This window comes from Cavia porcellus, unplaced genomic scaffold (assembly GCF_034190915.1).
Source record: "Cavia porcellus strain 051 isolate PalLab524CR breed Dunkin Hartley unplaced genomic scaffold, mCavPor4.1 scaffold_8, whole genome shotgun sequence".
Classification (NCBI taxonomy): domain Eukaryota; kingdom Metazoa; phylum Chordata; class Mammalia; order Rodentia; family Caviidae; genus Cavia; species Cavia porcellus.
The window spans coordinates 49,597,227-49,620,033 of NW_026947491.1; the positions used below are offsets into that span (position 1 = coordinate 49,597,227).

The following is a 22,807-nucleotide window of genomic DNA, read 5'->3' on the forward strand; positions in this document are numbered from 1 at the left end:
GAGCTAAACCCCTGGTTCCAAATAGTTTTTAAGGAATTAATGACCTCTCCTAAACAACTCCCCACCCAGTGCCAATCCCAGTATACCCGAATCTGCAGGTCAGACAGGATAACCCGCTGTTCAAGATCCTCTACCCGCTGAAGCACAGCCAGGTCTGTTTCATATGTCTTCTCTTTGGGTGACCAGCTCATAACCCCTTCTTGAAAGGGAGGTAGCTGACTAGGCTCAAAGATGGGATCTGAGAAGTGAGAAGACAGAAGAGGCCCATGAGCTCACATTTGCCCTGGGCTCTGCAGTTTAGGCTAGGTGAAGGTATCTATTTACCAGTTGAGGGCCGTGAACAGACTTCTTGCAAGAAGTTCCTGTGCTTGTGAAGGTGTTTGTGAAGTGCCTTCTCCCGGATGCCTCGGGGGTGTAGGGCCTTGAGCATGACATCCAGCACCTCAGGATCTCGAATCCACCACCAGCCTGAACGCATCTCTGAAAACAAGGAACCCATACATGGGGTGAGGTTTGGGAACCAGCTATGAAACACAATGCCCACAATGCTTCCTTGTACTCTTACCCCATTGCACCCAGAATCACTCACCAGGGGGAACAGGCTGGGCTGTCAGCTGGGTTAAGTAACGCTGCTCCATCTGTCTGAATAACTTGCTGGGAGGTCTTCCTCTCCGTTTTGGCTGTCCCAGCCCTGTGGGACTCTGTAGCATTTCTCCAGAGTCTGCTGCTAGCCTCTTAGGAGTTACCCCAGTCAAGGGGGTGGACGAGAACTGTGCTGAAGAAGAAGGGTTGGCGGCACTAGGTCTATTCATCTGTGACTAAAAGGAGACATAAAAGGATGAGGGTATTTTCACACATATAGGTTTCCTTAGCAGTCCCATAGCCAACCCATGGAGCCTGTGCAAACATAAGGAACATATTCTTTCTGCAACTTACTGGCTTTGAGGCAGGCAGCTGAGGGGAAGGAGTGGGCTGATCCTCAGAAACTGCAGGGGGCGGTGTAGGGGCAGCATTACAGGGCACCTGGGCTGAGAAATTAAACCAGGATGCTGGAGGATCAAGGCCAGACTCTGCCTCATTAGGCTCCTCCATGGGCTGTGAGGGGGCTGGGTCTAACTTTCCTGGGCTGCTATCAGGTGTGAGGACTGAGCTACTCAGCAAAGAACCATGACTCTGAGTCTGGCTCAGCCAAGACAGGAAAGCTGACTGGCTGAGGTCATGCTGGCTCTGACTCAGAGACAAAGGAGAGCCTTCTAGCTCCAGGGATTCATGATGGGATTGGGGCTGGGGCTGGAGCTGGGGAGGAGCCTGAGGCTGAAGATGGGGCTGCGCCTTGGGCTGAAGCCGGTCCTGGGGTTGTTCTGAATCCTGGCCTTTGAGAGAAGAGTTCAGGTTTCTAGGTTGCATTGACCCAGGTTTAGTTTTTCGAGGTCGGCCTCGTGTCCGGGCAGAACTGGCAGAGGTGCTACAGCTACTTAATTCTCTCTTCACAGAGAAGAAGGCAGGAGTGGGTGCTGGATGGACTGTCACCCTTAAGGAATCACTCTCCTGCTTTGTATCTTCAGGAACTACAAAGAAAAGAATTTAAGACACATACTGATATACAACAGAAAAGAACATATAAATACATGATACATACTTTCTTTTTCTTTTGGACTTAGTCTTCTTTCTATGATGTTCCACCACTAGTAATAATTTATATATCAATGGACAAAATATCTGGGGAAAAAAATACTGTTTGTTCTAAGTGATCATCAGCAGCAGTGGCATAATTGTAAGCAGAAATCTACTGAGAACCAACTGTATTTTAAGCATTATTATTATTTTTTTCTGATGCTGGGGCTCAAACCCAGGAATTTTATTCTGTGTTCTACCACTGAACTATACTCCTCAAGGCCTGTTCTGTTAAGCACTAGTCCAATAAGGAGCATTAACTCTTCTTGATCCCCCTAACAGCTCCATAAAACACACATTCTATTACTAACTCCAGTTACAAATGAAGAAACAAGCATATAGTTGATAAGTGGCATAGCAAGCAGGTAGGGAGTCCTATTCTAGGGCCTGTGCTCCTAACCACTGTGCTCTACTGATGATTCTCATAAAACAAAAGAAGCCTAAGATCACTAACTAAGCAGAGACAAAGGAATCATTTATTAGATAGGGCTCAGAGGATTGAGGCTTTCACACACACACACACACACACACACACACACACACACACACACACACACACACCTACCTAGGCTCCCTTCTGCTCCTTCCACAAAGATACCAGCCAAATATGGCAATACCCAGTAGCGGCGTCTGTATCGGTCTTGCCCCAAGGAGACTGCTCGAAGCATCTGGGATGAATGAAGTAGCTTTTTGCGAAAGAACAGCTGACGCTGTATAGGCAGGTGGAAAAGGAAGACGACTAAAAAACACATTTCTAGAGGGAGAGTAGTGAATTCATCTAGTACATGGGAGAAGGCACAAGCTCTCAGAGCTCCCCTGTAAAACTGATACCCAGCTGAGGTGATTATTTCTTGCCCAGCCCACACTTCCAACTCTACCAACAATACCTTACTGAGTTTTTCTATCTGGCGCTCTAACTCCGGGATGCTAGATGCTATAACATCAACCTAGAGAAAAACAAGAACACGAGGAAAAAGGAAGTTACCAGGACCAAGACAGAGAAGTACCTATGTCCCTTTTCTTTTCTGTTCTAAGGATCGAACTCAGGGCCTTCTCACCGACTTCTAGCTCTACATGTTTTCTTTTCCCCTCTCCTGGGGACCTCATGCTTGCCAGGCAGACACTATGCTGCTGAGCTATATCCCCAGCACTTTTTTTTTTTTTTTTTTTGGTCTTTTTGAGACAGGGTCTCACTATGCAGTTAAGGCTGGCCTTGAGATCACTTTGTAGCCCAGGTTGGTATGGAATTTGCAACAATTTTCCTGCCTCAGCCTCCCAAATGCTGGGATTAACAGGCATGTGCCACCACACCCTGCTCTTTGTCTTTTTTTGAGACAGGGTATGGCTATGCAGTTCAGGTTGACTTTGAGATCACTTTGTAGCCCAGGCTGGTCTCAAGTTTGTAACAATCTTCCTGCCTCAACCTCTCGATGCTGGGATTACAGACATGTACCACTACACCTGGCTTCTCTACATGTTTTTATTATGTGATAGGGTCTCAGTAAACTGTGAAGGCTGGCTTAGGACATGTGATCTTCCTGCTTTGGGATCCCAGAATGCTGGGATTACAGGCGTGAGCCACCATTTCCAGCCAACAAATTTTTTATTGGAGACAAGATCTCACTATGTAGTTAGTTCAGGTTGGCCTTGAATTCTCTGTAGCCCAGGTTGTCCTCAAACTCATGGCACTCTTCCTGCCTAAGATTATAGGTGTGTGTCTGGTGTGTTTTGACTTTCACTTCTGTTGCTGTTGGGCCAGTACCTCTCCATCTCTTCGACCTCTTCGACCATGGACAGCTGCTAGAGTTTCCTCTTCTTCTTCCTCTTCCATGCCACTGGTTTCTTCCATTATCCGAGAACTACGCCTCCGTCCCAGGCCTTCCTCTAGTCCTTCCATCTCTATCTCAGGCCGCCCAGTTCGCTTAGCCAGAGCTGTTTTCAGTCTTGAACAGATAGTGGATTAAAGAAAACTGTGATGAGCATCCTACTGCCACAGCAGGAAAATCTGGAATCTCAACCATTATTAAGGTCCCCAACCTAGGGTAGGAACTAAGGGCAAAAGTTGTAAGCAAAAATGCTAGGCATGCTTCATCCTTCCCTACTTCACTCCTCTCTTAGTTTTGCTCTCCTGTCCCTACCTCCGGAGCCGGCCTTCAATAATCCACTTGTTTTTCCTGTAGCTGGACATACTCTCCAGAGTTTTGTCAATCTCACTGCAGGAGAATAAAGAATGGGATTTTGAGGAAGAAATAGCAGCACAAAAAAAAGGGAAGAAACTTTTAAAGACATATAGGGGGTAGGGAGCTTCAGCCTAGAACCTAGACAAGACGAATGTCAGAGGCAGGCTTAAATTCTCCTAAGAGCACCAAAATTCACTCTACCATCTCCAGAGCTTAGCAGTGGGCACATATCACCTTAGGACTTCTGAAAGGCAAAATTCCTCCCCAATCCCAGTATGACAAGGCATAAGACAACCATCCCCACCCTAGCCTCTCACTTGATGATAAGGGTAGACCCGTTCAGCTCGTGCACAAGGAAGGCCAGGATAGCAGCTTTCCGCTGGGGTGGCTGGGCCTGAAAAGGCTGAGTGTGTAGGCTGTCACATAGGGTGGGCTCTACTCCATATGCCATGAGGAAGCAGCGTAGGATCTCAGACACATTGTCTCTTGTCAGTGAGATCTCACATACCTTCTCTCCCAAGATCTTCAGAGACTGTTTAAAGGAAAGAGCATAATGAGAGTGAAGCAGCAAAGAGGAACAACTTGAATTCGATTAATCTGGGAAAAAACTACTGGGTTAAAACAGAAAATACAGAAGAAGGTTTTTAAAACAAAATAAGACTGCAAAAGAAAAGTACAAAAAAAGGATTAACACCAGGTGTGGTGACTGTAATTCCAGCACTTAGGAGGCTGAGGCAGGATTGTGGCAAATTCGAGGCCAGCTTGACCTATATATAGTCAGGCCCTATCTATCTAACAAAACAGAACAACAACAACAACAAAAGATTAAGACAAAGGAAAAGGAATATAACTCAGTGGCACCGCACCTGCCTGGCATGCATGAGGTGATGAGTTCGATTTTCGTACCCAAAGGGGCGGGGGGGGGGGTCGGGGGAAGCAAGGTGTCAGGAAGAAAAAGAAATGGAAAAATGTAAGGAAAACAGAAATGGAAACAAAAACATCTCCCCCACTTCTCATCATTTTATGAAGTCTCTAAGTGTTCTCAGAAAAGTAAAATGGAGACAAGGCACTACATTGCAAGCCTTCCTGACTTGCCCAGGAAAGCTCACCTGACAATAGGAGGGCAGTCCAGGATCATAGAGCGCAGCCTTTAGGAGCCGTACCAATAGATCTTGCACCTTGCCCAAGCTGTCACCTTGACACAGGAGTCCCTCCTGCAGGACTCCCAGGCTAGGCACATCTTTGTTAGGGTCAAAGCCCAGCACCTTGCCGAAGCTGTGCAGGAACTCCACAATGGTCAAGCAGTCTGAGAAAGTCCTACTGGGCAGTGTCAAACCAGGGATGCGTGTGAACTCAGGCAAGGGCTGGAGGGATGAAAGTGGTACAATGTTTTGTTAAGACTTAGCAGAAGGCAACCATAAGACTTTCCATGAGGTCCTCTCTATAGTAGAGATGTCCTTACAAATGGTCCCTCCAAAAGTGACCCCAGAATTGTTCTCTCCCCTCACTACCTGGTGGTCAGTTAGACACATATCCTCTGTGGGCTTCTTCATCTCCTCCAAGATCATCTGCTGCCTCTGCCGTTCCTCCAGGCGTTTCTGGGTAGTGAGGGTCTTATCTGATTTACAAGTTGGCTTGGCTTTGGCCACTTCATCCTTTTCCTTCATTTTTACCTTTTCCTTCTTCACTTTTTCCTTCACTTTTTCCTGCTTTGTCTTTATCTTTTCTTTCTCACCCTACCCATCAAAGAGAGAGGAAGCAGGAGCGACATAAAGATACCAGTCACCACCATTTCTTGGCCTCAGTCCCTCCCAGTGTCAGCCCAGAAATGAAACTGTAAGACATACACATCTTACAAAGAAGTTCGATCACTTCAAAATTATCCTCAGCAAGTGTGTACCTTAGTTGCACCTACCTTCAATTTCTTCTTGGTGTCCTTCTGTTTTAAGCTTTTGGTTTCTGGTTTCCTCTTGTTTTTGGCCTGTAAACCATAAGGGAAGTCATTTCTCCTCAAACTCTGAAAGCATCTCTGCTTGGGCTAGGATTAAAAAACAAACAAGGGTGCTGGGGAGGAGAGGTGGGAGACAGGATGAGGGATGGCAATGGATTCTTTCACCCTACAGATGCCCACATTATTAATGAATAAACCCAATTCTCTAAATCAAGCCCAAGAGACTTCAGGGCAATAAGTTTGTGGTACTATGCAGGGGATGAGAGATGTGGGAGATGGAAAAAAACATGAAGCAATTTGTAGGAGAAGAGCCCACTGATGTCCCTCACCTGCCCTTGGATAGGAGACTGACATTCTCCCCGCTGTACCTTCTGTCTCATCTTCTTGCTTTTACTCATCTTTGCTTTATCTTCCTCATTCAGTGTTTCTGTAAAGAAAAATGAGATGAGTGAGGCAGAAAGACAGACCTTTGGTACCCAGGACAGCACACACCATTACAAAGCTGGTCTCTCAAGCAGTTCCTTAGAAGAATGTAGAGAAGTTTTGTTTTGTTTTTTTGAGGCAGGGACTTGCTATGTACCTTCAGGCTAGTCTTAAACTCACTATGTAGCCCAAGCTGGTCTCCAACTCAAGGAGATCCTCTTACCTCAGCCTCCCTAGTGCTGGGATTATAGGTGCATGCCACCGTGCCTAGGGAGTTTTTTTTTTTAAATATCTGAGTTCTGGTACTCAGGGATGAACTGAGCTACATCTGCCTGTTCGTTTTTTTGTTTTATGGCAGGGTCTCATTCTGTACGTCAGCCTTTTCTGGAACTATGTAGCCTAGGCTGTCCTTAAACTCTCAGTGATCCCCTGTCTCAAGCTCCTAAGTACTGGAATTAACAGGCATGAGCCATCATGCCTAGCACCAGTCCTTTTTTACTTTAAGACAGGGTCTTGTTAAACAGTCAAATTGTCTGGGTTTAAATTTTCTTTCTTTTTTAGGTACTGGGAATTGAACAAAGGACCTCACACTTACCAGGTAGGCTCCACGCTGCTGAGCTATATCCCTGTCGCCATCAAACCTTCTATCCTTGCCTCAGGTTCCCAGAGTTACGGGATTATGGCAGTGTACTACAATATGTTATGTTTTATTTTTAAGTATACATAATAAAATACTGGGGGAAAATGTAGGAGAGGAGCATAAAGAACTCAAATGTGATCTCCTGCTCACAAGCAGCAGCCTCTGGATCCAAATTAATTGATTTTGGAAGCAGTCCAGCTAATGGGAAAGAGGTCTTAACAACAGGGTAGCCTTGCAGCCTGTCTCTTTCTCAGGCTACCTGACAAGTGCAGCAATGCACAAACTCATTTTAGTGCAGAGAGGGCTGAGAAAGGTGCCAGAGAGGGCTGAGAAAGGCGCCAGGGAAGGAGGGTGTTAGTTGGTAGCAGGTAACAGACACTATATAGTTCAACATCAACATAGCTATTGCTTATGCCTATATCTCAGGTCTTCTAGCTTCACTGAACAAACAGAATTTCGTTATTCTGGAAGACTAAATACTGAAGCATAATTCTGTGTACTTTGTGATACTTTTAATCTGATAGTACCTATTCTTTTGTTTCTGAAATACCACCATTCATCTATAAAGCAACCCTTAGTCAGATACACATGGGCAGATGAACTGCCTAAGATTTCCATTAAAATGCCAGGGATCAGCTTAGCGGCATAAGCACCTGCCTGGCAAGTGCAAAGCATGCATTCGATCCCTGCAACTAAAAAAAAAAAGACTTCCATTAAAATATGAGATTCAGCTGGATGTGGTAGCACACACTTATAATCCCAGCACTCAAAAGGCTGAAGTAGCAGGAAACACTGAGTGAGGAAGGTAAAGCAAAGATGAGTAAAGGCAAAAAGATGATACAGAAGGTACAACAGGGAGTTTGAAGCTGACCCAGACTAGACTACATATACATACTGAGTTCAAAGATAAACCTGAACTACCTAGAGTAAGACTGTCTCAAAGAAAAAAAAAGGTAATGAGACTGTGTTAGGTCACACAGTCAGAAAATGGTAGAGCTGGTAGGAAACAGAAAACAAAATTTGTTCATATTTTCACACAGGGAAATTGCAGCACTTAAGACACCCCCTACCCCAACCCTGTGTATTCTCCTAAACTAGTACTGATTATCTTTTGAACTGAGATGTGAATTTCAAATCTCCTTACAGTGGTCATAAGCAAAAGTGGACAAATGACATCAGTATAAATAAGAAGTTGAGTAAGAGGTAACAAAGGGCGTGGAAATAATAGAAATCCTCTCTTCTGAGAAATATAACTATACCTGGAGACTTAAGACATCATTAATAAGACCACCTCAAGGAAGAAACATTGCAAAACAAGTACCCAAAGTGCTGGGACCCCGATGTTGTTATTACGAGGAGGAGAAGCTGATTGAAATTCTTCTCAGGTATCAGTCACACTCCTGGGAAACCCAGGTATTAGCAATTTAGTAATTTCAGATACCTTGTGTGGGAGCAGAATCTCAAAGTAAAAAATGCTACTATACCTTGGGCCTCCAGTTTCTTTGGAAGATGGTTGTCTGTCTTATTTAATAGCTCAGGGATTTTGACCTTGGGTGGCCGACCTCGGCCCCGTTTCACCTTGGGGACTTCTTTAGTCTTAGCCTTTTCATTGTTTCGAGGTCGACCCCGTTTGCCAGTAATTGCCTGAATCCTGGATGGAATTTCTTCTGCTGAGAGTTGAACCCATTGCAAGCCCTAAGATAGCAGGAAGACTGTGTTACAATAGTGCAAATCACTTAGATCCTCTAAACCGTTTAAGGCTCCCAGAACTTCCAAACCCCACAAGAAAAGGCTCCAGATTGTCCATCAACTCTTTTTCAGGGACCAAAATACATTAAACCTTTGGCCAGCACCTCTGGTGTGTCTCTCTCTTCAAAGAAATCTCCAACAGGCATACGAGGACTGAAGCTGAAGTGTTCACGGCGCACACTGTGTACCACATTGCGGCTCAGATACTAAAAGAAGGAAGTTAATCAACATTAATGAGTCTTAACGATGTCTTTGGCTGGGAATGGCACAGCACAACAGGCCCTGGAGTAAACAATGCCATCCAACACCACAGGTCTCAAAAAGGGGTGTCTACCTTCAAAAACACCCATAAAGGCTATATTACCTTGATCACTTCTGGAAACTGTTTCATTCTCTTCCCACAGGGTCCATAATACCAGGTCTCCCCTTGCCATCGGTGGCTGCCCTTCTTGATGCGCACTTCTCTCCGCCACCTGCCAGAGAAGCACATGGGCCCTACCACCAGGTCACACGCCTACCCACTTCCAAGCCACCCAGGAGCCAAGCCCACTGAGCAGATGACCCTCCCATAGCTGTCTCACTAGTACTGTATGCAGATGCCAAAGCATTGTGAGAGATAAACTTGACTAAAAGGCCAACTGAGCTCTCACAAACACCTCAGGAGGACAGCAATACATTAAACTACGCAAAACTAAAAAGACCTCTACCTACAAAGTCTGTGAGATAAACAGCAAGAAATCCCTTCCTAATATCATTCAGGGAAACTTACTGAGTGGACAATAAAGGAAAAAATCGAGGGGAGTAGGGATAGAAGAAAGCGGATTGGGGAGGCAAACTGAAGAGTCAAGTCCCCACTGACTCCATAAAATGACTCAGTAAGCCAGAGTTTAGTTAGGAACTCCATGTTTTGAGTGACAGATTTTTGTTAAGTCTAAGCTTTATCTTTCTTTCATATTGTAAGTAATACTAAGAGTTGGTAACTGTAAATAGCCTAGAAGAGTTGGGGGAAGACAAGGCATGATAGTTACTTCCACAAAGCCCTTGGGTATTTGCTGGCTTATTCATTCTAGTTAACATACTGTTATAGTGTTTACCTCTTGCAACATCATTAAAGAAAAACCACCAAAGGGCCCAGGATATAGATCAGTAGCACAGTGCCTGCCTGGCAAGTGTGAGGTCCTGAGTTCAATTCCTGATTCCAAAAAAAACCCCACCACCATAACTAAACTACCCCAATTCATTGTTCATAACCCACTACTCATTTATTACTACCCTTTCTCTTTTGAAATAGGTGAGGGGGGTAGGGATTTAGCTCAGAGACATAAGCGCCTGCCTTGCAAGCAGGCAGTCATGAGTTCGATCCCCGGTACCGAAACAAAGACAAAAAAAAAAAAAAAAGAAAGAAATAGGTGAGGCAGCTAGTTTGGACATCTGAGACTCAGGGTCTAGTAAAGATAACAACTGGAGCCCCTTAATCAAGGCTGAGCCACCACAAGATGAGAAAAGAGTCAGTGAGTGAAGACAGATCCTGAAAGAAGAAAAACTCAGGAATCTCATACCAAGGAACAATATAATTACAGATAACAGTCCTGTAATCTACTCTTATCCAGCCAATTTCTCCCCAGACTCAGAAAAGGGAGCTCCTCAATTCCAAAAGTCATGCATTAAACTTTTCAAGGTCAACGCATGCAATAACCTAGAGCATTTACCCATGTTGGAGGGGAAGACGAACTTCTTCCGGAGTAGCGATACGTCTCCTCAGGACATCAGCTTGGAAGGAAGACACAGGATACCCATGTTAGGAGCTCAAGTACAACATTAACATAATGGGCCGAGGGTGGGGGTGGGGGGTGGAGAGGGGTGGATAACATACATGCAACATGGAACAACTCCCTTCCTTCATCTCTCACCCCACCAACTCTCAGTAGTACTGAGGGCTGAATTTGAGACCCTTGTACTGAACTAGATCCCCAATCTTTCTAAAATTTATTTTGAGAAGAGATCTTGCTAAGTCACTAAGTTGCCCTGACTGGGTCTGAGCTTGTGATCTTCCTGACTCAGCCTCCCAGAGCATTGAGATTACAGGCATATATCACACCTAGATGAAACACACTTTTCCCAGAACCAGTCAGAGGCTGAACAGAATCTGGACACTTACCACTACCAGAAGTAGTGACTTCTCCTGTGATCTCTTCCAGGTCACCAGTGCCTTCATGAAAGCTGCTGACATGTTTATTTGTTGGAGAGACAGAAGCTGGGGAAGTTACAGGGGAAGGTTTTGGGGAGCTCACTGGAGCTGTCAAGGCAACTTCCATAGAGACTGCCGGTAGGACTGCTGAGGAACTGGGAGAGACCACTTGGCAAGCTGCTGGGGAGAGATGTGGAGAGGCTGCTGGAGAAACTGACAGGGAGACTTCTGGGGAGACTGCTGGTGAGACTGCTGGTGAGGCTACTGGATGTAGTTCAATTTGAATAGTGGATGACTGCTCAGGGGGTGGCTGGGTCAGGGGTGGAGGGAAGTCAGAACCCTGAGTCTCCATTTCTTCCTGTTCGGCGTCACTGCCATTATTCAGGTCAAAGCTGTTATCTAGGATCCAAAGGGATAGAGTAAAGAAAAAATGGCATCACATAAAACAATCTGGATTAAGTGAACCATAGTCACTTCAAGGGCTTCATTCTAGGGTTTGAAAAAGCACCTCTGGCTTTCTTTCCCAAACATTTACAAAGGTTAAAGGGCAATATACACTATAAATATAAATATACTATAAATATATTGTATCTTTTGTCTGAAGCCTGAAAAGGAAGATATCTAGCCTCCCCTTGCAAGTCCCAAGACTCCAAAGTCTGGACTGACTTAACACAGGTTAAGAGTACAATTGTCTATACCTTTCTTAATACCACCATAAGCCCTTCACCCCCTAGCTAGGCATTCCTGCTGATTTCCTACTCCTATTGCCCTAACTATATGGAATCTACTTTGTTTTCTTTTTTTTTTCTGTCTTTTCTTTTTGGTAGGTCAAGGACTTTTTCTCGTCCTGCCTCTCCTCACTTACCCTGCAGAACAGACTCCCCTAAGACGGGTGGAGAGGCAGGGCTGGCAAAGATAGAAGCTGATGTTTGACTGTCATCGGCCAGGAGACTGAAGGTGGTAGCATTATTAAGTGAAGGACAATCAAGGGCAGAGATCACAGGACTATCTTCAAGAGGCAGTTTGTCCTCTGTACCCATCAGTTCTGTGTCATCTATACCATAAAGTCCTCCACTCACTGGCTCTGTTTATGGGGTGAAAGAAAAAAATCAACAGTATATTAAGGAAAAATTGGTAAAATTTCCTCAAAAAATACTGGCTTGGTGGTGACACATGCCTATAATCTCACTACTCTTGGAAGCTGAGGCAGAAATTGCAAATTAAAGCCCAGCCTAGGCTATTTAGTGACTTAGCACGACCCTATTAGTAGATAAATAACTAAGAAAGAAAGGCTGACAGGGCCAGGGATATAGCTCAGCAGCCTAAGCACCTGCCTGGCAAGTGCAAGGTCCCGAGTTCAATCCCTGGTGTCCAATAAAAAAAAGGGCTAACAAGTCAGTGCAAAGGTCCTCAGTTCAATTCCCAACCCAAAACAAAAACAAAGACAAAGACCAAAAAAAACCTGACCTTGAGCCAGGTGTGGTGACTCACGCCTGTAATCCCAGCACTCGGGAGGCTGAGGCAGGAGGATTGTTGCGAGTTCGAGACCAGCCTTGGCTACAAAGTGAGCTCAAGGCCAGCCTGAACTGCATAGCGAGACCCTGTCCCAAAAAACAAAACAAGGGCTGGGGATTTAGCTCAGCGGCATAAGCGCCTGCCTTACAAGCAGGCAGTCGCGAGTTCGATCCCTGGTACCGATAAAAAAAAAAAGACAAAAAAAACAAAACAAAACAAAACAAAACAAAAACTGGCCTGAAAAATGTCCAACTCTAGGCCATGTGTGGTAGCACATGTCTATAATCCTAGTACTCAGCTGAGGCAGGAGGATCACCAACTACATGTTTAAGGCCAGTCTGGACTACACAGCAAGACTCTGTCTCAAACTCCATTTCTACTTTCCACAATGTGAAGATTCTAAAATTAAATGGGAGGCTTGTGGTGTGAGACACACAAGTGGCGACCCCAGTGGGTAAACTGGTAGGTGGTGTGGGTGAAGCCCCATCCCCCTAAACAATTAAATGGGAAAATACACAATATACAGCACTTTAAAAGAATTGGCCAGGGGCTGGGGGTTTACTTCAGCAGCACAAGCACCTGCCTGGCAAGCGTGAGATCATGAGTTCAATCCCGCTCCCCCCGCCCCACCAAAAAACAAAGTTCCATTTTAGCCAGGTATGGTGGCACATGCCTGCTGTAATCCTAGCACGTGGGAGGCTGAGGCAAGAGGATTGTTGTGAGTTTGAGAGCAGCCTGGGCTACAAAGTGAGCTGAAGGCCAGCCTAAACTGCATAGTGAGACCCTGTCTCAAAAAAAAAGACAGGAAGAAAGGAAAAAAAAGAAAGAGCCAGGCATGTTGGTGCACACTGTAATCCCAGCATTCTGGGAAGCTGAGGAAGGAGGATCACAACTTGAAACCCAGGATGGGCAACTTAGTGACTTAAGCAAATCCTGTGTAAAAATCTACAAAAAAAAAAAAAAAAAAAGCAGAGGACCAGGGGTACACAATTAGGGCACTGGGTATACAGCTTAACAAGCAGGTCCTGGGTTAAATACCCAGTACAGGAAAAAACAAAACAAAAACCAAGTGAATGAAAAAGTAGTCATTTAAAAGAAAAAAAAAGAGTAAAGTTCTCAGACTGTAAAGACCATAAAAGTTCTGAAGTGAAAAGTAAAAAAGCATTGATCACAGAACCTTGCAAAATTATAGTATTTATCATAAAACATGCCTTTCCTATATATCAGTGTGGTAAAAAAACTACTGTTCATTGACAAATGTTTTCTCTAAGTGAGAACACAAATAGCCAAACTGCTATAGTAGTTAAGCCCATATTCAGTGAATTATTAGAGCCCAAGATTCTTGGCCAAATTGAACACTGGCAAGAACTTGGGAAATGAACCAATTCAGTTCAGAGGGGAAGTTGGCCCAGGCAGGCCAGTGGCACATAACTGTGGTCTGCCTCTAGATTATCTGGAAGTCTCAATGCCCCAGATTCTCTGACATGGTCTCTGTTTTACTTTTTCTTTTAGGTGGTAAAACTGGCTACCCTCTACTTGGAAGTAAAAGATCCAGCCTTCTAGCTCACCTGGTGCCAGAGAGTCAAAAGGCTCAAGAGAATCTTCACTGAGGATTGGAGTGTCTTCTAGTTGATCAGGAAGATGAGAAGGGTCATCTAAACAGCTTACTGTGGGGTCAGGAACCAGGACTGAGACCTCTTGGTGTAATGACTCCACAGAGGGGACAGAGCCATTATATCCACACATCTTTAGTTCTAGGGAATTCCAGGAGAGAGCACAAGTCAAAATTGGTGCCTTTAACAGCTTCATTTAGGTATACCAGGCAGTTAAAATTGTTTTAGAAGGATGCTCATTCACTCAAAATACTGCTAGGGTGCCAATTCTATGTTGGAAACTGGTATATCAAGATACTCTAAATGAGCAGAGATGTACTGGTAAAACCAATTCTGCAGCTCAGAAAGTGAGAGGGATCTGAGACAAGAACCCAGTCATGTTCATACACATGTGCCCCAATTATGAGAACAAAGGACATCCTATGATTTTACAGGGTGGTCTCTCTGTTGTACTGGGTATCCTTTTGCAAGCTAACTTTTTGAGAGAAATTATAGAGGTATTGTCACACATACTAATGCTGTACACAAGCAATGGCAATGGTATATTCTGCTTGTTTCCTTCCACCTTCACATGTCAATCACTACTAGGGTTTGGATGACTTTAGCAGCCACTTGATCATGCCTTAGTCAAAAGGGCTTCATTGCCCACTACTAACATCTTAACCCTTTCATGTTGTAGAAGAAGCTTTCTTGATGCAGAGTATCTGTTGGGGCTGTTTCAGGCTCGCCCACCTGCCCTCTCCAGGCCAGCAGCTCTGCATGAGCTTGAAATAATTTGCACTCCCACTCTCGAGCTGGTGCTGCAGCCACAAAAACACCAGCCACTTGGCTCTGCTAATCACCAACATGCAAATCAGCCTCCACTGCAGAGAGCTGGAAGGACAAGTTTTTCTCACCTCCAAAAGCCACTATCCCCACAGCTCCATTTCCCTCTCCCCATCCAGCTGAGACACCCAGTTATACCTGGTTGCTCTTCTTCCAGCTCCAGGCTGCCTACCAAGCCAGTGCCATTCTCTGCCACGACTGAAGTCAACTCCTTTTCTGCTGCCTCATCAGGGTGGATTACACTGCCTACCTCCTGGGAGGGCGCAAAGGTCTGGACACTAGATCCCAACATAGGAGAAGTCTGTGGGGAGGTGAAAAAACCTGGGGGTCCATTGGGCATCACCTCAAAATTCTGGTCAGGAAAGGAATCATACAGTTCCTGTGAATCAAAGTTAAGCCCCATTGGACTCTGGGTACCGTTGCCCCAGAACTCTTGGCTACCAGCTCGAAGGTTAGTGTTGTGACTTGGGGATGAAGGTTGCCGGCTGCCCCCAAGAATGCCGTTGAGTGGGTACTGTCCCCCCGAGAACTGGGAGAGAAGGGGTGGGTCCTTGAGGTTGCTGCCAGGATTGGCAGATGGGTACTGTGAGTAGTTCCAGAGACAGTCATAGGCCACGTTGGGATGATGGAGGTGTGAGGTGCTGGAGGAGTGGGGAGCAGAGTTCAAAATCCCTGAAGTAGTAGTGTGAGATACAGTAGATAAGCCATTAACATTCACATCCCCATTCAAACCTGGCAGAAAAGAGAGAAAAGGATCAGTTATAGATGTATATACAAGACCACCAAAAGACCCCAATGTAATAGGACTGATTAGATAAAGAGAAGGGAGAGTCCCTGTTATATTTAGCTTTTAGGTCTCTGAGGAACACAAAACCCAGATACTCCTGAATGTAAGCTTAGCAACTGCTGCTGAGACTGCTGTGTAGGGGGTACCATGGGAGCTACCAGCAGAGCTGGCTGCTGCCGCCGCCTTTTTATTAAATGAAGCTGTCTGCAGAGTCCCTACAGTGAGTTGCATGCTTCTTCCAGTCATTCCCAGGAGGAATTCTTCCATCAGAGGGGCATAACTGAACTTTCTAGGTACTCCCCATCCCAGTGTCTATTTGGCCCCATAGTGGCACCAGAAGGGACCAGCCTCCACCTCACTGGCACATGCAGATCCAGCACTTTGTGCTGGGCTAAGAATAGAATTTGCAGTCACCACAGTGACAAGATTTCAGCTCAGAAGGCTGGGCTTAGCCCCTCCCCATAGGCTCTGGAGAATAATAAGGTAAAAATCTTTGCATGAACCGTGCTGTAGAATTCAACTCTCAACACCAATGGGACTCTCTGGGATAATGGAGGACAATCAAATAAAGGAAAAAAGGAAATCTGAGACAGGAGCAGGAGAGACACGCCAATGAAAATAACTTCTATCCCTCTGCAAGCCCCTTGTAGAAGATAGGAGGATAAGTGATAAGTATAAGCCTGTATTTTTCTCCTACAAGGACAGAGGAAAGTATGGGGGCTTCTCTCTGCTATTAAACATAAAGGACTTGAAACCTAAGCAAGATTAAAGAGGCACTTCATACTACATAGTAACTGAGAAGCCAAATCCAGCAAAAGACCTAATTAGGGTAGCAGCACTTCCATCTGGAATTATGAATTTCTCTCTAGGCAAACTAGGTACACACTCAATTCTTTTTTGTCCCTACCTTTTATCCAAGGACAGGAGGTGACACAGGCCCTTCTACAATCTGTTCTTTCTCTGCTGTACAAACTAAAAGGCAAACATATCCCAATCTTCACCTACCTTTCTTCACCCTTAGTCCTAGCTCAAAAACAGCTTCTCTAACCTCTAAAAACAGATTCTCAAGGCAGGTCCTTTATCTCTTTCTCAAGGATATAACCAAGTCATCAATAAGCAGAAGTAGCCACCTCACCACTCTCTGGCAATAGCCAGGAAACAGTGTTAACATAAGAGCAGGGTAAGATGAAAAAGCCAGTATGTTTTCTAATACTTTCCAACTTTAAGTCAAGACTAAAAATGTTGCATCTGTAAACCCCTAGAACTTATTCTTAGAAGTCTGATTTCTCTCCAGCAGCTAGTTCTTTGGATTCATTTCCTCCTTTCCTACCTAGCAAGAAAGAGTTGTGGGATCGCTAGCCTAAAACAGAGCCAAACCTCCTCCCAATAACCTGCTCTAAAGAAATGATGCCCATTTCCCTCCCCAGCCCATGTGGCCCTCACACTCACTTTTCCCTTGCTGAGGGAAGTTCATGGGAGACCCGTTAGTGTAGAGGCCCTCCCCTGAGGGAGAGGGTTTCAGTCCTGAGGCAGCAGGTGCAGAGGAAAGGCCAGTAAAGTTAAAATGGTCGTTTGCCTCCATTTCTGTAGGAGGGGAGAGAGAGAAGGGGAAAAAAATACTGGCGGTTAAACAAGGTAATGTCACCAGGGATCTCCTAGAGGGAATTACCCCTCCCCTCCCACTACTTAAGATTTGAGAAAGAAAAGGATGAAATATGCCCCTAACCTGACAACGAGTCTATAGAGGTCTTTCAATTAACTTTATAGTGACTTAAAAAAAGAGAGAGAGAATAATCATACAAAAGCCTAGGAGTCTACTCAACACAAGCAACCTTATCCCTCTGTTAAGATATTAACCCTCTACATTTTCCTTTTGCTTTTATCCTCCTGGTCAGGCCCATCCCCAGAATCCATAAAAAGTTATCAAAGTCGTATTTTTAACAAGAAGCTGTGATGATGGGAATACTGGCAGGAAAAGCATATATGATATATACCCCACTTTGTTTTTATTATGCTTGAGCTAACCAGCTTGTCTGTTATCCTATCCATAGCCTCAAACATCTGAAGATAGTGTAATTACATGAATAAATGGATTTGAAAGAGAAAATATACTTCAGAAAACAAACTGTGGTACACACACACACAAATCAGTGATATTCTACTATTCTGTTTTTTGTTTAGCGATGTTGGGGAATTAACTCAAAACCTCACACACATATGCTAAGCAAGCACTCTCTCCCAGAACTCCTACCTCACTCAACCTCAGTATTCTACTTCTTTTTCACAACAAATAGCACAGTCTTCAAGAACATAAGCCAGAAAACTGTCAGCAATGAAGCATGATTAACAGTGTCAGCTGAGCTGGGCATGGTGCACATGCCTGTAATCCCAGCACTTGGGAGGCTGAGGCAGGAGGATCGCAGCTAGTCTGAGGCCAGCCTAGGATACAAAGTGAGTTCAACGTCCGTCTGAACTTCATAGTGAGACCCTGTCTCAAAAGAAAAAAAAAGTGTCAACTGAGAAGCACCAAGAATGATGAGAAACAAAACCCTTCAACAGAACGAAGAGTAGAGGTAAAATAGGAAGCAGAAGCCAAAATTACTGGTAAAGTCTGACACATTAATCAGATACTTGTGGTATACTACTGTATTCTAACTTCAATCAAGAGAAAATCTGTCTTGATGCAGAGAAAACAGCTTCATAGATGTTACTTGATTTTAAAGACAGAATAATTCACACAGAAAAGCTAACCAAATTCCCATAAAGAGGTAATAAATATACCTTAGGTGATGTTTTAATCAAACTTCTAAAGAGATAAATAGCTGGGCAAGGTGGCACATGCCTATAACCCCAACACTCAGGAGGCAGAGGCAGGAGGAACACCATGAGTTCAAGCCTGGCCTTAGCTGCATAACTGTGTTTAAGGCCAGCCTGCAATATACAGTGAGACCCTGCTTCAAAAATAAATAAATAAAATTAAAATTCAAAGGGAAAAAAAAAAAAAGAATGTATATGACTACTCACTGGCCAATGTTGCAATTACATTTTATGTATTAGGCACAGTCAAAAAATACAGTGAATGTGTATACTTTTCTCCTGTTTATTACAGTAAAAAACACATTGCCATAAATTCCCTCAAACATACTTATCCTGTCATACTTGCCATTTTGTGAAGCAGTTTTGGAATTTTCTTTCATGGCTTTTTTTCTGGCTGCCTCAATGTTCTGAATCAATTCAAAACATGTACCTTTCAAGATCACTGTGACTGGGGGTTGGAGATTTAGCTCAGCAGCATAAGCACCTGCCTTGCAAGTAGGCAGTCGTGAGTTCAATCCCTGGTACCGATAAAAACGAAAAAGACAAAAAAAAAAAAAAAAAAAAAGATCACTGTGACTTTGAACAGCTAGAAGTCACAAGATGCTACATCTGGTGAACAAGGTAGGTAAGGATACAGGTAATGTTTTCATGACACTGGCTGTCTGTGGGATGGTACATGGAGCAGCATTCACTACATTTTAAATCATACTTCATAAAGGTACTTAAAGCAGTATCATAGTTGCTTCATGAAGTGGCAAAAATGGCCAGGCCTGGTAGGACAGGCCTGTTATTTCAGCAGTCTGGGTGGCAGAAGCAGGATAGATGTTTGAGCCCAGCTCAGGCAACTTAGGATAGCAAGATCCTATCTCAAAATGAAAAATAGAAGAGGGCTGGAGGTATAGCTCATTGAAAAGACCCTGGGTTCAAGCACCAATATCACACACACCAAAACAGGTCTGAAAATAAAGGACACGCCAAAAAAAGGGCAAAAATAATGAAATACACGTGCTCAAAGTAAGGAGGAGCACTGTTAAGAAAATTAATGGCAATGTCTTTTACCATAATTTAAAAAAAAATTCTAGGGGCCAGGGATACAACTCAGTGGCCTGTCAAGTATTTGTCTGGCAAGTGCAAGGTTGTGAGATTGATCCCTGGTACCAAAACAAATAAAAATAAAAATCCTGGGGCTGGAGGTTTAGCTCAGCGGCATAAGCGCCTGCCTTGCAAGCAGGCAGTCGTGAGTTCGATCCCCGGTACCGATAAAAATGAAAAAGACCAAAAAAAAAAAAAAAAAAAAAAAAAAATTAAAACAATAAAAAATTTAAAAAAAAATCCTAAACATTCACTGTATATTCTGATCACCCTATGTATGTGTAAAGAACATAATTCTGCACATGAATTATAAACTCTGTATAGTATATGGCATGATAATTATAGAATTTTCTAGACTAAGTGTAATTACCTCTACCTTAAGCAATTTAAACTAAAATAAAAAATAATCGTGTTTTACTGATTAAGAAAGAAAATTTTTAAGAAAAAATTAAGACTTATATTCTGAATAGGATTTCCCAATCTTCCTTTATTAAATAAGTAGCACACCTCAACCTGCTGTGCACTAAGGGGGAAAATAAAAAAACCCAAACATATCTCTATAAAGAAGACCTCATGGTCCTCCAGGATCTCTCTATTATAGTTAAATGGCACTCCTTAATACTAGAGGATCAGGGCTGGGGATTTACCTCAGTGGCATAAGCACCTGCCTTGCAAGCAGGCAGTCATGAGTTCGATCCCTGGTACCGATAAAAAGGAAAAAGACAAAAAAAAAAAAAAATACTAGAGGATCTGAAAAATAAACATCATGAAATCCTTCTAAATAAAAGAAGACAAAAAGGAAAGCTCATTTCCTAATCTGTAGGTTAGGTTCTTCCAAAGCTCATTCTATAAAAAGGAGATTCAATAGTTCACTTCAGAAATCCTGAAAATGCTATGCCTGGAGAACCACTTTCATCTGATACCCATCTCTCCTGTTCCCCAAATTTTATGCAGAGCTATATTTCTCATCTGGTGTGTGGGGGGTACAAACACACATATACAAAACAAAAATATACACACCCCTTTCCTCTTATGTACTCTGGACTATACCCTCCCACTCAATGGTGAGCCACAGATCATTTTTTTATCTATTTGAATCTCTGAGGAAACTAGCTGTTGCTCTGGAAAAGCACAGCATAACCCCTTTCATAAATTACATACTAGGAAGAGTAAGTGGATAGCTCACAGAAATCAGAGAAGTAAAAGGAATAGAAGTTAGCTTGTGTCTGTCTGCTCCCCACCATCCCTTACTGAAGGGTCACAAGAACCACAATCATTTCATTTATAAGCTTCATAGACACATAAAACATTCTGGGCTGTTCAATGAGGTCAGCACAATGTAGTAGGCTCTAGATTCACAACCCAGCTCTACTATTTATTATCTTTCTTGGTGAGATTAAAGAATTGTTATTTGAAAAATTTTAGTACACACTTCCAGGGCTTGAGAATATTAAATTAGAAAATTTGTATAAAGCCCTAACACTCAATAAATGTTAGCTATTGTCATTGGAGAATAAAAAGAATGCTTAGATTACAAAATAATAATCAGCTCCAAAAGGTCTAAATTTTTTTTTTTTTTAAAACCTGGGGGATCAAACTCATGACTTTGCACTTGCCAGAAGGTACTTATGCCACTGAGCTAACCCCCCCTGGCCCTCTTAGAAATATAATTTAAAACCATTATCAGAATGGAAAAAGACTTCAAAACTAGGAAAGATCTGCTCAAATTTCCTTATATCCAATTTGACTCCTGATTCTGGTATTATTTGAATATGAGATCACAATGAAAATGTGAACAATTCCTCTCCTCAGTAAAGATTATCTCAGGGGTTATTTCATTTTAATCTTCCTACCCAAAATGCTTTCCTTAATAAAGCATGAAGGTAAACTCTGTCCTCCAATGCAGAGCTAGTAAGAACAGTAAAGCAAAGGAAGGTGTCTCCCTTTGAACTTAGCAGGACTTTGCAGGGGGAGGGATCATTTAGTGCCCAATCCCCAGAATAGTAGACATCATGACCAGGAAGTACAATCGTCAAGTACCCTGCTGCCCATAAATGGACGATTTCTTAACAGCCTCAGTGTTGCTGGGTGTGTTGGCGCACACCTGTAATCCCAGCACTTGAAAGGCTGAGACAGGAGGATCACTGAGACTTCAAAGCCAGCCTGGGCTACACAGTGAGACATATGTCTCAAAATAAACAAAAGTTAAGAGACATTGCCCCTTATCTGTGGCAGCAAGGCACCTGCTACATGCTCAAATGTGATGCTTTTCTCTCAATTGCAATTAAAAAAAAAAAACTTCTGTGGGTCTATGACATGATTTTAACAGAAAAAGACTGACAATGTAAGTGTTGAAATAAATATGACAGATTTTGACACTACTGCAGGTGTCCTGCCTGACCAATTCTAACCTGAAAGCTTCTAAGGTTACCCTTGGAAACAAGACATATCAATACCCTCCAACTGGATACTTTGGTAGTCTCTGCAGCACTCTGGTGGTTCTTCTCAGGTAGTCCACCAAAATGCCACATAAGAAAGGTTTCTAATTTGAGAGAAGAGGGTGGGTTGAGACTTGTAACTTTTTTTTTGTCTTTTTGAGACAGGGTCTCACTATGCAGTTCAGGCTGGTCTTCAGCTCACTTTGTAGTCCAGGCTGGTCTCGGAACTCGCAATGATCCTCCTGCCTCAGCCTCCAGAGTGCTGGGATTACAGGCATGAGCCACCACACCCGGCCTTTAACTTTCTTGACTAAATAGCAAAAGCAAATTCTATTGTATAGTGAATAAACCATACTACTACATGTTAGCTTTATAACCATGAATGTTATGAAGGATAGTTCTCAACTCTATACATCTGGGTTACCTACCACATTCTAATACAAAGGTTTCCAACATGGGGTGATTTTTAAGTTATGTCAAGTTATGTGCTACCTGCAGCTGGTAAGTAGAAGCCTCACTAAGCATCATCAATGCAAAGGACAACTCTCCACAATATAAAATCATCTGGCCCAAGATTCAGTGACAAAGACTGAGAAACCCGGCTCTATGCAACACAAAAGCTCCCCAACACCCTGGGAAAGTTCCAGGTTTTCACTGCTTCCAGTTTCTGATACTAAAAGTAGGGATCTTTGACTCATATCTAAAAATCCCAGGTTGGGGATACAGCTCAGCAGCACAGTGCCTGCCTGGCAAGTGCAAGGTACTGAGTTCAATTCCCAGTATTCCCCTCCCCTCACCACTTCTTTCTGGCCAAGTTATCTTCCTCCACTAATATGAGTTCCAAGAACCGAGACTCAAAGCACATATGCCTTCTTCTCCAGTCAGGATGGCTCATTCCAATCCTGGTAAACAAGC

At 43.5% G+C, this 22,807-nt stretch overlaps 2 protein-coding genes across 14 annotated transcripts in view; one reads left to right on the forward strand and one right to left on the reverse strand.

Moving 5' to 3' along the window:
- Rbms2 (RNA binding motif single stranded interacting protein 2) overlaps positions 1–10,993 on the forward strand; it is a 76,636-nt gene extending 65,643 nt beyond the window's left edge. Inside the window, exons 17-18 of the mRNA XM_063254977.1 lie at positions 6,790–6,826; positions 10,816–10,993. The gene's annotated coding sequence lies outside the window, so the exon portion shown is untranslated. The remainder of the gene's footprint in view (positions 1–6,789; positions 6,827–10,815) is intronic.
- The window catches only part of Baz2a (bromodomain adjacent to zinc finger domain 2A), a 38,328-nt gene that overhangs the window by 4,596 nt on the left and 10,925 nt on the right, over positions 1–22,807 (reverse strand). For 6 of the 13 annotated variants that reach the window (XM_063254956.1, XM_063254955.1, XM_063254960.1 and 3 more), the window contains 22 exons: positions 16,995–17,129; positions 14,897–15,490; positions 13,889–14,074; positions 11,671–11,889; positions 10,776–11,204; positions 10,327–10,387; positions 8,982–9,090; positions 8,722–8,823; positions 8,353–8,563; positions 6,135–6,232; positions 5,770–5,892; positions 5,366–5,590; positions 4,964–5,218; positions 4,172–4,386; positions 3,813–3,887; positions 3,437–3,617; positions 2,562–2,621; positions 2,240–2,384; positions 937–1,568; positions 590–818; positions 325–480; positions 87–238 (listed from right to left, as the gene is read on the reverse strand). In XM_063254956.1, the coding sequence (XP_063111026.1) occupies positions 87–238; positions 325–480; positions 590–818; positions 937–1,568; positions 2,240–2,384; positions 2,562–2,621; positions 3,437–3,617; positions 3,813–3,887; positions 4,172–4,386; positions 4,964–5,218; positions 5,366–5,590; positions 5,770–5,892; positions 6,135–6,232; positions 8,353–8,563; positions 8,722–8,823; positions 8,982–9,090; positions 10,327–10,387; positions 10,776–11,204; positions 11,671–11,889; positions 13,889–14,074; positions 14,897–15,490; positions 16,995–17,127 (4,590 nt within the window). In that variant the 5' untranslated portion in view covers positions 17,128–17,129. Of the gene's footprint in view, positions 1–86; positions 239–324; positions 481–589; positions 819–936; positions 1,569–2,239; positions 2,385–2,561; positions 2,622–3,436; positions 3,618–3,812; positions 3,888–4,171; positions 4,387–4,963; positions 5,219–5,365; positions 5,591–5,769; positions 5,893–6,134; positions 6,233–8,352; positions 8,564–8,721; positions 8,824–8,981; positions 9,091–10,326; positions 10,388–10,775; positions 11,205–11,670; positions 11,890–13,888; positions 14,075–14,896; positions 15,491–16,994; positions 17,130–17,796; positions 18,034–22,807 lie in introns of those variants that run through there. The other 7 variants (XM_063254958.1, XM_063254961.1, XM_063254964.1 and 4 more) reach the window with 6 other exon arrangements.